This window comes from Puntigrus tetrazona, chromosome 1 (assembly GCF_018831695.1).
Source record: "Puntigrus tetrazona isolate hp1 chromosome 1, ASM1883169v1, whole genome shotgun sequence".
Lineage (NCBI taxonomy): Eukaryota > Metazoa > Chordata > Actinopteri > Cypriniformes > Cyprinidae > Puntigrus > Puntigrus tetrazona.
The window spans coordinates 11836246-11848825 of record NC_056699.1 but is presented as its reverse complement, the minus strand read 5'-3'; the positions used below and the strand labels follow the sequence as shown (position 1 = coordinate 11848825).

General features: G+C 37.4%; 2 protein-coding genes across 2 annotated transcripts in view; one reads left to right on the top strand and one right to left on the bottom strand.

Annotated features, from left to right (window-relative positions):
* Window positions 1-1819, top strand: part of grhprb (glyoxylate reductase/hydroxypyruvate reductase b) — a 3649-nt gene extending 1830 nt beyond the window's left edge. The window contains exons 4-9 of the mRNA XM_043249937.1: window positions 1-24; window positions 105-193; window positions 277-381; window positions 469-604; window positions 1406-1536; window positions 1632-1819. The exon at window positions 1-24 is cut by the window's left edge and continues 93 nt beyond it. Coding sequence (XP_043105872.1) covers window positions 1-24; window positions 105-193; window positions 277-381; window positions 469-604; window positions 1406-1536; window positions 1632-1753 — 607 coding nt within the window. The 3' untranslated portion in view covers window positions 1754-1819. The remainder of the gene's footprint in view (window positions 25-104; window positions 194-276; window positions 382-468; window positions 605-1405; window positions 1537-1631) is intronic.
* Window positions 1820-4765: 2946 nt separating this feature from the next.
* On the bottom strand, window positions 4766-11220 carry LOC122350793 (zinc finger and BTB domain-containing protein 5). Its single transcript, XM_043247524.1, has 3 exons — window positions 11028-11220; window positions 8237-9335; window positions 4766-6856 (listed from the first exon to the last, which is right to left on the bottom strand). The coding sequence occupies exons 2-3, from the start codon at window positions 9323-9325 to the stop codon at window positions 5819-5821; spliced, it is 2127 nt and encodes a 708-aa protein (XP_043103459.1). The 5' UTR covers window positions 9326-9335; window positions 11028-11220; the 3' UTR covers window positions 4766-5818.
* Between the last annotated feature and the right edge of the window lie 1360 nt (window positions 11221-12580).

The following is a 12580-nucleotide window of genomic DNA, read 5'->3' as shown; positions in this document are numbered from 1 at the left end:
TGAGGCCACACACGAGGCTAAAACGTACGAAACATAAGTAAGAGCACTCACGTATTTGCTTACTAATCATGCGCTGATCCGTACTGATTCATACTTGTGTTTAGGGGTGGCTGGGGAACGTGGAGAACTTTGTGGCTATGTGGTCATGAACTTGCAAACAGCACAGTTGGCATCTTGGGACTCGGGAGGATTGGTAAGGAATAGGATGGTTTTACGAATCTATAAAAGAAGTGCATTAAATTAATGTTGCGTGGTTTATGTGTGTGCGCTGGGTAGGTGTGGCTATCGCCGAGCGTCTGAAGCCATTCAAGGTGAAGAAATTCATCTACACAGATGTGACGCCGAGACCTGAGCTAGCAAATATGATAGAGGCGGAATACGGTGGGAGGATCTCAGAACCTTCACAGAATTTTTGAGAGAGTTGGAGATGCAAGGTAGCGTGCAAATGATCTGTGTGTGTGTTTTTAGTGTCTTTTGATGAGCTGGCAAAGCAGTCGGATTTCCTGGCTGTATGCTGTGCTTTGACTCCAGAGACTCATGGGATCTGCAATTGGAATCTCTTCTCCAAGATGAAGAAAAACGCCATCTTCATCAACACAAGCAGGTACGCTAGTACATTCTTTCCAGGGTTATTTTATTTGAATTTGTGAAAAGTGCTGTCTGAAATCTTCTTCCTTCTTCTAAAATTAGCATATATGTATTACTATAAATTAATAAATAAATATATATATATATATATATATAAAAAAAAATTTCTGCTTTTTAAATTAATATTTCTATTTCTATTTTAAAGCTTTTAAATTTTTAATTTTAGTTCAAAATTATTTAATTTTGAACTAAAATTCAAAATTCTTCAAGTTATATAGTTTTTTTTTTTACATTTTATTCTTATTAACAAAAACCATTTTAAATAATAACAATGCTTCTTACTACATCTTTAATACATTAACGTTTACTGGCAGTTCATGATAAGCAATGTTAACAACTTAAAAAGGCAATATAAAAATCATGTATTCCAGTGCTTGGTTTTAGGAGCATTTTTGTTACTTTGGCTCGAATAAAAACTAAATTTGCTAAGCTGAGGTTTATGAAACTGAGCTCCACAATGTTCATTAGTAGAGCTGTTCTGCTTCTGTTTTGCAGCAAAGAGAGCTCGAAATTAAGCATTTGATACTGGGCATATGTGTGTGTGTGTGTGTGTAAAAAGTGTGTGTGTGTAAAAAGGTATTTTTTATTTTGCATTGTATTGTTTTAGGGTTAAAGAAAATTCTGTCAACCTAACAGATCATGTCCTGGCAGAAAATTATCTGTCACTGTCACTTTTTAACGTTTTAGTTAATAGATTGTTTATAGCATTAAGTCGTCGTATACTTCCGTGCGTGACTCTGATTGTGTTACTGTAAAGAGGTGGAGTGGTTAATCAGGAGGATCTGTATGAAGCGCTCTCTACCGGTCTGATTGCTGGAGCGGGGCTGGATGTCACCACACCTGAACCACTGCCCACACACCATCCTCTTTTCACACTCAAAAACTGCGGTATGCATGCATGTGTTTATGTATTTCATTAAAGTACGCGACAGGTTTTCTCTGCAAAAAAATAAATCAGTTTTTTTTTATGTTTGTATTTGCAGTGATTCTCCCACACATTGCCAGTGCTTCGTATACAACACGCAACGCCATGTCTGCTCTTGCTGCCAACAACCTGCTGGCTGGACTCAGGGGAGAACCCATGCCCAAAGAACTTCAACTGTAAAACTAGACAGTTAAATAGTAGTTCACACGACAATTAAATAAAACCGACTTATGGGACACAAAGAGAGGATTTCTTTGCATAGCCATTTTTCATAGGATTACAGTTTATAGTGCAATGTCCAAAATAATGAAAGAACTAAATAAAAAAAACAAAAATAATAAAATTAACACTATAATTTTTTGAATTAGTTTTTAATTACAGGTGTTGATCTACGGGATGCTAAAGCTAATTTAAAAGCAAAAATATTGAAAATGTGCAAAATTAATAATAAAATGTTGCATGATACCAATAATTAAAAAAAAACATTTAAATTGGCTCAAAATAAATAATAACTAAATAAATTGAAAATTGGACTAAATGGACTATAGCTGGGGAAAATGTAACATACAAGTATGCGGGTTAAGTAAATAGTAAAATGTTTTTTTTTAATATGAACTATTTTTTTTTTTAAATAACAACAACAACGTTGAACTCTCGTTTGTTCTTTAACAGTGTTTGTGAGCACACAGGCAAGGTTCACTTTCTGAGATCAATGATCTACAAAGAGCAAACTTAGTCATCTCTTTTCAAATAAGACACATTTAATGAAAAGACAGACTGAATGTATAACATTCTTTATGATTTATTCACTTAATTCTTTATTTTTTTTAAAATCAGTAGAAAAAAAAGAGTGCTCTAACAATGTGCAGTTAATAACATTACACAGATTCACATTAAGTCCTTCACTTTTGGCATTTCTAGATCTAAGGGTCATTGTACAAAAAATATAATAATAATAAATCACATAAGGCAGTTGTTTCACTTCCATTGTGATTCAGGTCATTCAAAGAAAACGTCTGGTATGATTAGTTACATTTAACACATGATATGTACATACATTTAAAGGAATACTCCGCTTGTTTTGAGAATAGGCTCATTCTCCAACTAAGTAAGTTTTACTATTTTTGAATCCATTCAGCTGATTTCCTTATCTGGTGATAGCCCTTAGCATAGATCATTGAATCTGATTAGACTAGAAGCATCTCACTTAAAAATGACCAAAGTGTTTCAATATTTTTCCTATTTAAAACATGACACTTCTGTAGTTACATTGTGTACTAAGTCCAACAGAAAATTTAAAAGTTGCAGTTTTCTAGGCTGATATGATAGGAACTACTGTCCAGGAACTAGTCTGGAGAGTACGGACCGTCCAGCACTCTCTCCACCCTCAACATCACGACTGAGGTCAATCCCTTAAACAAGGTACTGCAACATTGCCTGCTCACTGTGTGTGTGTGTGTGTGTGTGCTCACTTTCACTAATACATGGGTCTAAATATCAGACTAGAACTTTTCATTTTCCATGTATGGGTATCCATGTAACTGGACACAACTCAACTTTTACTTAGGAAAAATACACTCATTCTAATTTATCAGACTTCTGAACTAATCATTTTCAATGATTTAGTATCCGATGTAACTACAGAAGAGTCAAGTTTTAAATATGAAAAATATCCAAACTCATCATTTTTAACTATGAGATGTTGGACTGAGCATATTGGTTTTGTGTTTCAATGATTTATGTTCTAAGGTCAACTTTTTACTTGACAATTAATGTGTAAATTCAAACACGTTTTGGATTTTGCACATTCCCAGTATATTTAGTTGATTATACTAGGGATGTCGTAACAGAACTGTTTCCTAAACACTCATGTTTCAACATTCATGTAAAAAAAAAAAAAACACTTAGGCACAGGCATATAATCGTACATTCTTGATTAATAATTTGAAGGGAAAAAAATATTAACATAGTACAATACTTTAGACTTAAATGGCTCCATTTTATTTTAAATTTAGTGTCATTTAGTCATGGGGGATGTTTTTTCATATTCAAAATCTTTGAGCTCATACAGTTAAATGGGCAATATTTACCACAAAGTAAAAAAATTGATGACTACAGTTAAATAAAAGATGCTAAATAAATAAAATGCTAAATTCTGCAGAAACAGCTTATATACAGGTTGGAATGTGTTTAATGAAGCAGCTTCTAAATCTTAATGGTTATACTTAGTTTGAGTATTACTCCTCTCAGTACAGCATCAAACACATCACAGAAGACAAGACTCCTCACAAACTACTAGGACGAGACTTACATTACCCCTAACAGTGTCCATAAACAACCACTAATACACTGACTGAACATCTAGTTTCATTTACAGCAGATTCTATTTGATTAGCATGTATTACTCCACAAACCATAAAACATTAAAGCCTTAAAGACTGAAGGTGCGATTTTTACATAATGGTTTCCTCTCTGAGCACTGGAAGGTCAAAAGACACGCATGAATGTACCAGCCTTTTCTAAAGCCACAATACCAATTGCTACCATTAAAATTCATCAACGTGAATTTAATCAGTCGGAACATTCTTTAGGAAATGCTTATGTGGAAAATGCGTGCCCGTAAACACTGCAGTCTAATGCTTTCTCAGTGCTGGTATCAATTTCGGTCATCAACATGAAGCAAAACAAAGGATAACCTCAGGATGTCAGGCTAAATGTTCACTTATGTAGAGCTTGCTTCATGATTTCTATCTGCCTTTGTCAATGTACTGTAATACAACAGGCACGGATACACAGTGCTTTCGTAAAAGACGTTTCTACAATTACCTCTTCTGTGCAAAAAGGCCATCATTTAGGTCTAGAATACAGCATAATGATTACTGTTCACAGAAAACACTAATCATTAAACAAGCATTCACAATAATTAAAAAAAAGAGTTTATCAGTTTAGGGAAATCTTCCAATATGGTCAACATTGTCTTATAATAGAAATCAGTTTATTTGACCTTGTAACAGTGAAAGCGTAACAGTAGTGACTGTGGTTTGTTATTCATCTACGTATTTGCTGTATTCCAAAACCTAGTGAGCTGCCAACCTAGACAACATCTTAAGACATCATAGCCATCTTGTTGTGAAGCATTTTCGTTCCGGCCAAATTCTGAAGCAGCATCATATATATCCTGCACAATGAATGTAATACTAGAAAAACTTTATTCAGAAACTGAGTTTTGCACCCAAACATTAGATAAACCAAGAAGGTGCACTCATTACAATAAATGGGAAAAAGTGCAATGCAAAAAAGGCAGAATAATCCCCACCTTCTAAATAGAATCTCTGGCTGCCAGAGAGACAGCTTGTATTCCAAGGCAAATCACAAGCATCACAAACATATTTATGGGACAGCTAATGTCAGATTTTGTTGCCAAGTTTTTTTGTTTGTTTTCTGGAGAAATGGTTTTCTTCTCCATTCAAGTAAACAGCACATAGATGCCCAAAATAGCTGACCACAGACTTTCCTTGAAATGGACTTTCGAGTCAGACTTTTAAATGTTTAAAATTTTAATATAACTAAATGTATATAATTGTAAGACTTATTGGGATTCTCCTTGAAGTTTGCTGAGGCCACCTGTGGTTGAGAACCACTGGCCTAATGATGCAACCTAAATTAAAAATTATGAATCTTCTTTTGATGCTCAGAATATACAGACAAAAGCTAAAATACTTCAACAGGTAACAATACAATTCTGACATCTACAGCAAGCATCTATCATCAGGACACATGATTGAGCTACTCGGGTTGTGTCTGACATCTCTTAAAGCAGACCTCTCCATCTCAGTTCTTTTAAAAGCTTTTCACAGTGAAGCTCAAAGTGACAGTCCACCCAAAAATTAAAATTCTATTATCATTTACTCTCCTTTATGTTCCAAACCTGTATGAACATAAAAGAATAATTCAAATGCATTTATCAAAAAAGGAAAAAAAAAACATTGGACCCCATTGATGATTGTACAAAAAACCCCATCCAAACAAAAATGTAAAAAGTTTTTTTTTTTTTTTTTTTTTGCTTTTTTTAGGTTACACAGGTTTGGAACTTTTCTGTGAGAACTATCCCTGTAATTTGTACCATCGATGCCATGTCAATTGTAAGCTCCTACAGCCATGAAACACCTACAAAAAGTGATTATAATGGTGGATGTGAGATTACAGTGTACAGATCTGCCCACTCAGTGCCTTTCAAGTGCTGAATTAGAGCAGAGCGTTAGACATATCACTGCTCTGCCATCGTAAGCAGGTCGTTTTTGAGTGCTTGTACAAGTGACTGGACTGACTAAAGCGTTTACCGCATTTCAGACAGGCGTACGGGCGCTCTCCCGTGTGAACTCGGATGTGTTTCTTGCAGTCAGTCAGAGTGAGGAACGTCTTACAGCAGATCTTGCAGGCATACTTCCTGGCACCTTCAACCACTAGCACGTTGTGCTCGGACAGTGCCTTCTTACATTTTGACAGAACATCTGCAGAGGCTCTTGTCAGCTGCGGTAGCGGGTTCAAGTTGGAGCTGCCAACATTTTGACCTATAGTAACAGAACTCTCCATTAGGTTTACTCCGTTAAGAAGCACTGAGGAGGAAGAGGACGAGGAGGCAGCATCAAGCTGCTGAGGGCCGTCTGTAAGTGCTGAAGCACCTCCTGGTGGAGCTTTGGGAGCGATGCGCCTGTATGCTTGGCATCCTCCGGCGCCACCCCTGGATGAACGAGGGAAGGTCTGTAATCCCAAAATGTTTCGCTGGAACTCCAGTGCAAGCTGGTCCACCGATCCACCACGGGACGCTGCTAATGAAGAGGATGACGCTATCCCATCGTGCAGCGGCCGCAGAAGAAGGGACTCCGGCTGCAGGTCAGAGCAGACCTGCGCTTCGCCTGGAAGGAGCTGCAGAGAGGAGGATGAAGTGTTGATGGAATCGGTTGGGAGGAAGAAGCGAGCAGAGTCGTGGTCTGCTTGAAACTCTCCGGTTGTAGTGTTGGGAACATTGTCTGCACTGTTAGCAAGGGTAGATGATGTCCCTCTGCCAACAAAAGCTTTAGCGCTGAGGAAACTGGAGATGTGCAGTCCAGAGGAGGACTCTAGGGCATCACTGCAGGAGAGCTCCTCACCTCTTCCTCTGTCTTCTGCTGCTCCTAACCCCTTGTGACCTTTAATCAGCAGCCCAGAGCTGGGCTGGGGATCGGAGTAGCTGCGTTCACTGCCCTCTGGACTCAGCTCCATTTTTTCTCCAACTGGCTCCACCTGAGGAAACATCACACTAATTAATTTCAGTCCCTTTAATGGAGGTCAGTTTGTCTGACAATTATTTTCTTCCTAGGCAATATGCATAAGCACCATATGTAAAATGAAACGGAAAATCAAATAAGGTTTGTTATCCAATCTAGCAAATATCTAAAAGTTTTGCTCCTTTAGTTGAAAATCTAACAGAGGTAACATTTTTGCCAAGCGTTACCAACTGCTTTTAATTGAAAGTAGCTAAACTGTTAGCCAAATGTCACTAGATGACATCATAATGACAAATTCACCGATTATAAATATAGATTAATGGGCAAGATGAGAACTTGGATAAGGTTTGTTCAAAAAGCTGCTATATTTGACCCTAAACCTGAAAAGAAAAATCTAAGAGTGGGGAACAAAATATCTAAATTGAGCTTGATAAGAAATGCTCAAAAACAAAAATGCAGTGAAAGATTACAATTCAAGTAGGGGTTTGCTATATTGACAAAAAAAATTATATCTTGACATTATCTGTGATTTTAGTGATAACGATATTTAGACGATATTTTGTTATTGTTATTGTGCTGGTATCTTAAGGACTGCATTTTACGGGCATTTTTACCTTTATAACTCATTTTTTAAATACTAATATTTGAAATTATTTAAATAATACAAGATACTCTGAATGTAAAATTAAGACCACCTGTAGGTGGCAGTAAATCACTAAATAGGTCATTGTGAATCATTTAAACAGTTGATTCATTCAGAAATCTGGTTGGTTGTGTTTGGAATCATTTTTTGTTTGTCAAAATAGCGAATAGAAAATAGGAAAGTTTGTGTCTAAAAACCTGTTTATTGAACTGTTTGAATTTAATTCGACACATTTAAAAAACGGAATTATTTTTGAAAATGTCCATCAATACATTTTCCGAATAAAAAAGTTGCCAATTACTGTTTAAGCTTGGATATTCAATCAAAATATGTTTTACACTGAAATGTTCCCCACATCTTTTACAGACTGGTGTCTCTTCACTTTTTAAAAGACAAGAATGAGTGAGTCTTGCATGACCTATTCGACATCTTGTATACACAATCTCATACACAATCTGAATTATAAAAATGTATACCTTGATTCAATAAAGGGTTTATCTCATATAGTTTGTTATGCATACATTCATTACACTTTATTTGCAATTTATTATTAACATACTGATTTAATAAAAGTTTTAGAGCACTGCCTCTTAAAAATGGTTGTATATTGAGTACTACTTTGCCAAAACAGAGCCATGCAGTTAGTTTTAAACTGGCAATTTAGGAAGCAAAATACTTACCAAGGACTATATGGCACAACATTCACAAATCAAGTGCACCTACAATCCCGTAACGAAAATAAAAAAAAATTACCTGGTCACTCCCCTCTGCTTGAGATGTAACATCACTGGTCTCATCAGCAGCCTCGGGTGAACTCAGTGGCTCGCTCTTCACCACGACCTGCATGTGCTGCTGCTGCTCCTCTTCCTCGCCTCCGTTCTTTATCTTCATCCCCTCAGCATGGTGACGGCTCGCATCCGGGTACTCCTCTTTGCGTGGAAGCAGCAGCGTTTTTTCCGGTCCAGCTCCCCTCCCTCCATCCGACTGACTGGGAAGCTGCATGTCTTCATGGGTCAGTCCCCTTCGGTACTCGTCTTGCTCTAGTAATCCTCCATCCCCTGGAATGACCCCAGCGACGACCTCGTCCACCATTTTACTATGGGAATCTGGAGACAGAAGCTCCTCTCCACCCTCTCGCCCCTCCGACTCCCCCACCATCCCCTCCACCTGTGTTGAAAGACGCGGCCTCACGCGATCCGAACCGATCAGGGACAAGGGCTGTTTGCGCTTCAGAAAACGCCGCGCCGGCTGAGATGCGTGCTGATCCACCAACCCGCTCCCGCACGCTGAACCCGTCCTCCTCCCGGTCCCCGTTCCTCCGTCTTCAGCGCCACTCAGGGCAGAGCTGACCAAGCTCAGGCCAAGCTGTTGCAGCAGAAACGAACGCTGGAGATGAGAGTTCGCAGCCGCCGCCGCTTGCTGCTGCTCGGCATGGTGCTGACCGCTGCGGTCCGCCGGAGGAGACATGGGAAGAGTGCGAGTTGTAAGGTAGTGCTTACAGGCTTTCACCACAGCGTTTAGATGCAGGTGAGAAGCCGCCAGCAAGACATCCATCACGTTACTCTCTCCTAGCATCAGCGTAGACGTGTACATCATGTCCATGAGTGCAGCAAACGCTTCAGCCGTCACCACTTCTGAGTCCAGGTGGATCATCCTTGTACTGGCGTCTCCCTCCGCGGCAGTAAACAAGGCTCGGAAATGAGTACTGCAGGCGGAGAGCACGGCGCGGTGGGCCTTGAAATGACGACTACCGACCATGATCACACAGTCGCAAAGCTGTCCATGCAGTCGCTGGTAATTCAACTGCTGGAAGATCTGCTCAAAATGCCCTGGGAAATCCATGACCTGAGAACTAACGCATAGTACATAAACAAGATGAGGATCTATTTAATGCACATAATTCAGCCACACTGTGTATACAGAATCAGAGTTGTAAGCGCTGACCTTAGTCAGGGTAGCAAAACATTTCATTTTTGACAGGAATGAAAACAAGGTTGTGTGTTAAATGGACTGTTTAATAGAGTGCAGGAACTCTAACTTTAGTTTGTAGGCAAAACCTGGAAGCAAGTTAGCTTTTTCGCATCCCATTACATAATCATTCAAAATCAGTTCAACGTTATTCTGTGTGCTTAAGGTTGTTAATTGTAGTATTATAATACTATGCATATTTGTACTATTTTATTTAAAGAAGAAACCTATCCGATGTACATTTCATATTTGAGGTTTGATATTATTGCAGGGTTTTTTAATCTTTAAATGCTGCATTCTCATTATAATGCTTATGTCATTAATGTGCATTGTAGATTTTTCTACATTATTAAGTGTTTCCTAAAAATGCCTATAATTTGCCCCAAAATTCAACCACAAGCCGGATCAGACAATGAATAAAAGAAAGATCACAGCATTTCACATCCATTTCAACATGTAGGCTTATTTTAACATAGACTAATATGTATTTTTTAATGTTTTGTTAAAATGATGTACATTTCTTTCCTTGTACATGTTACATTTAAAAATCCAAAATAATATATAACTGTACAGCCATTAGATGTCTGCACAGGCTATTATATAAATATATACAGGCTGTAAAATCTAGGTGAAACAAGATAAGCTGTTTCAAATAGTTTTTATTAGTTTTAACTAAAGTCATAATTAAACAAAAGCATTTTGATACCGTTTTTTTTTTTTTTTTTTTTTACAAATGTGACTTGAAGGAAGTAATCAGATTACTTTCATATTGTTCTACTTGTATTACTTTAATGAATACTTTTTTTAATGTAACTGTAACCCAATACATTTTTAAACAAACTTTAGGAGGCAGCATGCAATAATAAACTTAATCTGCAACATCTACTATGAGAAACTGATTAACACGTCTGCCATTGCATTTGTTTGGCAAAATAATAATAATAAAATATTACTATAGTAAATGTGCTGAAACATTAGCTTTAATATACATAACGTTACTTAAAATAAAACGTAATATCCCATAAAGAAAAACTGTACCATGGTAACATTCGTTTCCAGCAAAACACCACATGTACACTCTACAATATATTTGATTTAATGTAGAGACCACTGTATCATCACCTTAACAAACAATGTCAAATGTTATAAAATGTCTGGTATCTTTCTTTGTTTTTAAACAGTGGTGTCCCTGTACAGCGGAAGCAATGGTTACCATGGTGAATTCTGTAAGTGGTAAAGTTATCCGCACATCGCTGACCATCAGCAGCAGTTTTCGTTAAACTAACCCCGAGAGAAGAGCAAAATGTTTGCTTAAATATGTCATTTACACCCTTCTTAAACATAAAGCGTCGCTTAACACAATAAATCCGCTTTTACTGCAAATAAGACAAAGAACGACTTTTCCGTGAAGCTTGCGTGGGTTTCACTCTACGTCCTAACAATAAACACCGGAAAACAAACTAGATGTGGATATAGAGAGAGAGAGCAAACTGATAGCAGCTCGTTGTTAAAATTAGCAATAAATTAAGCCAGTGACGTTAGCTGCTAGCTAGTTATAGTCCTGTAGCACACCTACTTTTTCCTCAATCGTCTGTCAGTCGTCTTCAGAGAGTCCGGGTTTGTGCTCCGATACCATCCAGAAATAAATGTAGAATCTGTCCATGACAGTTAGGCATTGGCCTATGGAGTTCGACACACACGGTACAATAAAGACGGTCACGGGAGACGGTATCAGCTGCCCAGGCGCGTCTCCACGTCTGAAGTAACGTGAACACGAATCCCATTGCGCCCCCTACTGTACCGGAGAGCTGTAAATAACGGGAGACACAACACAAAAAGACGAGGCGTTTGTTATTGATTAAGAGGTGCTGACGGGTGACAATGAGGCTGTGAGGGGAAAAAAAAAAGAAACTACACCACAGCTGATAATGTCTCCATGGGTATCGCTATATTTTTGACACAAAGAATATAATACCATGGTTTATAAAGCATTAATTAATGCACCATCATATTCATTTACATGGTTCTCTTGTTCATGAGCCCCAAGGTGACCATTGGTACTTTGTCGTTTGTGAAATACACAATGTAAAGTGTTTTTTTTAAACACGGCACACACATTATAAGTTAAACTTTAAAAACAATAAATGTCTTCAGATTTTGCGTTCTTGCATTACTGTCTCTGGCGAATTTAAAAGCTTGTATTTTTTTTCTTCTTGTATTGGGGGTGGCAATCTAAAACTTTATTTAACTTTGTTCTCTTTGAAATTGAGAAAAGTCAACATTTACACTCAAGCAGAGGTTTCCAGAAACTATTTAAGTACAGTTATTAAAGATAGAACCTCTGTAACAAAACATACAACTGAAAGAAAAAACATAAAACACAAAAAGTATATAACTCTATATAAATCTATACAAGTGTGCTATCATGACTTAATATCAACCAGAACCACGCAAAAGAAGAGACATGGCAAAATTGTCAAAGGAGTTGTCAAATGTTTGACAATGTTTATTCATCACTATTTCAGTTCTTAGCAACATCCTATTGTCACAGACAAAATAGCCAACTGCATTCAACCTTGTGTGTAAACACCATGCACAGAGCAGATCAAAAGGAATAAGAGATTACATTGGTTAGCCTCAAAAGAGACTACAAAAAGTGGTAAAACCTTAGTGTTCAAAGTTCAACCTCAACAAAAAAAATAATAAAAAAGCAAGACAATTTTACATTTACTTTCATTACAGAAATACGCAAGAGACATTAACAAGTGTAAAAGATGTTCGTTTCAATCCGAAATGCTGCTTTTAAGTGCATAATCACTGAAGATATCAGCACGCTGCATTCTTCACGTAATACTGACTGATCGATCCCATCAATTCAGAACAGACCACTTTCATATCTTTTACTTGAGGTAGAATATTCTGTTAAGATATCAAAAATAATCATCTTTCTCTAAGTCTTTAAAATGGAACAATAAACAAACACAAAAAAAAAGTATTTTAATTTCTAGTGTCACAAACCTGGGAGTTCTATTGCTGTGACGTTTGTCTTTCAGCGCAATAAACCACTGAAAGAAATATAAAGCGTACAGAGCATAAAAGTGTGCATGTGCTTTAGTAAGCCTTTGACAC

What these genes read in the sequence shown, in the direction of transcription:
- LOC122350793 (XM_043247524.1), bottom strand. Translation starts at nt 9,325, where the DNA reads ATGGATTTCCCAGGGCATTTTGAGCAGATCTTCCAGCAGTTGAATTAC. An exon ending in AAGCAGAGGGGAGTGACCAG is followed by an intron (nt 6,857 to 8,236) that starts GTAATTTTTTTT and finishes ATGTTTCCTCAG; the next exon opens with GTGGAGCCAGTTGGAGAAAA.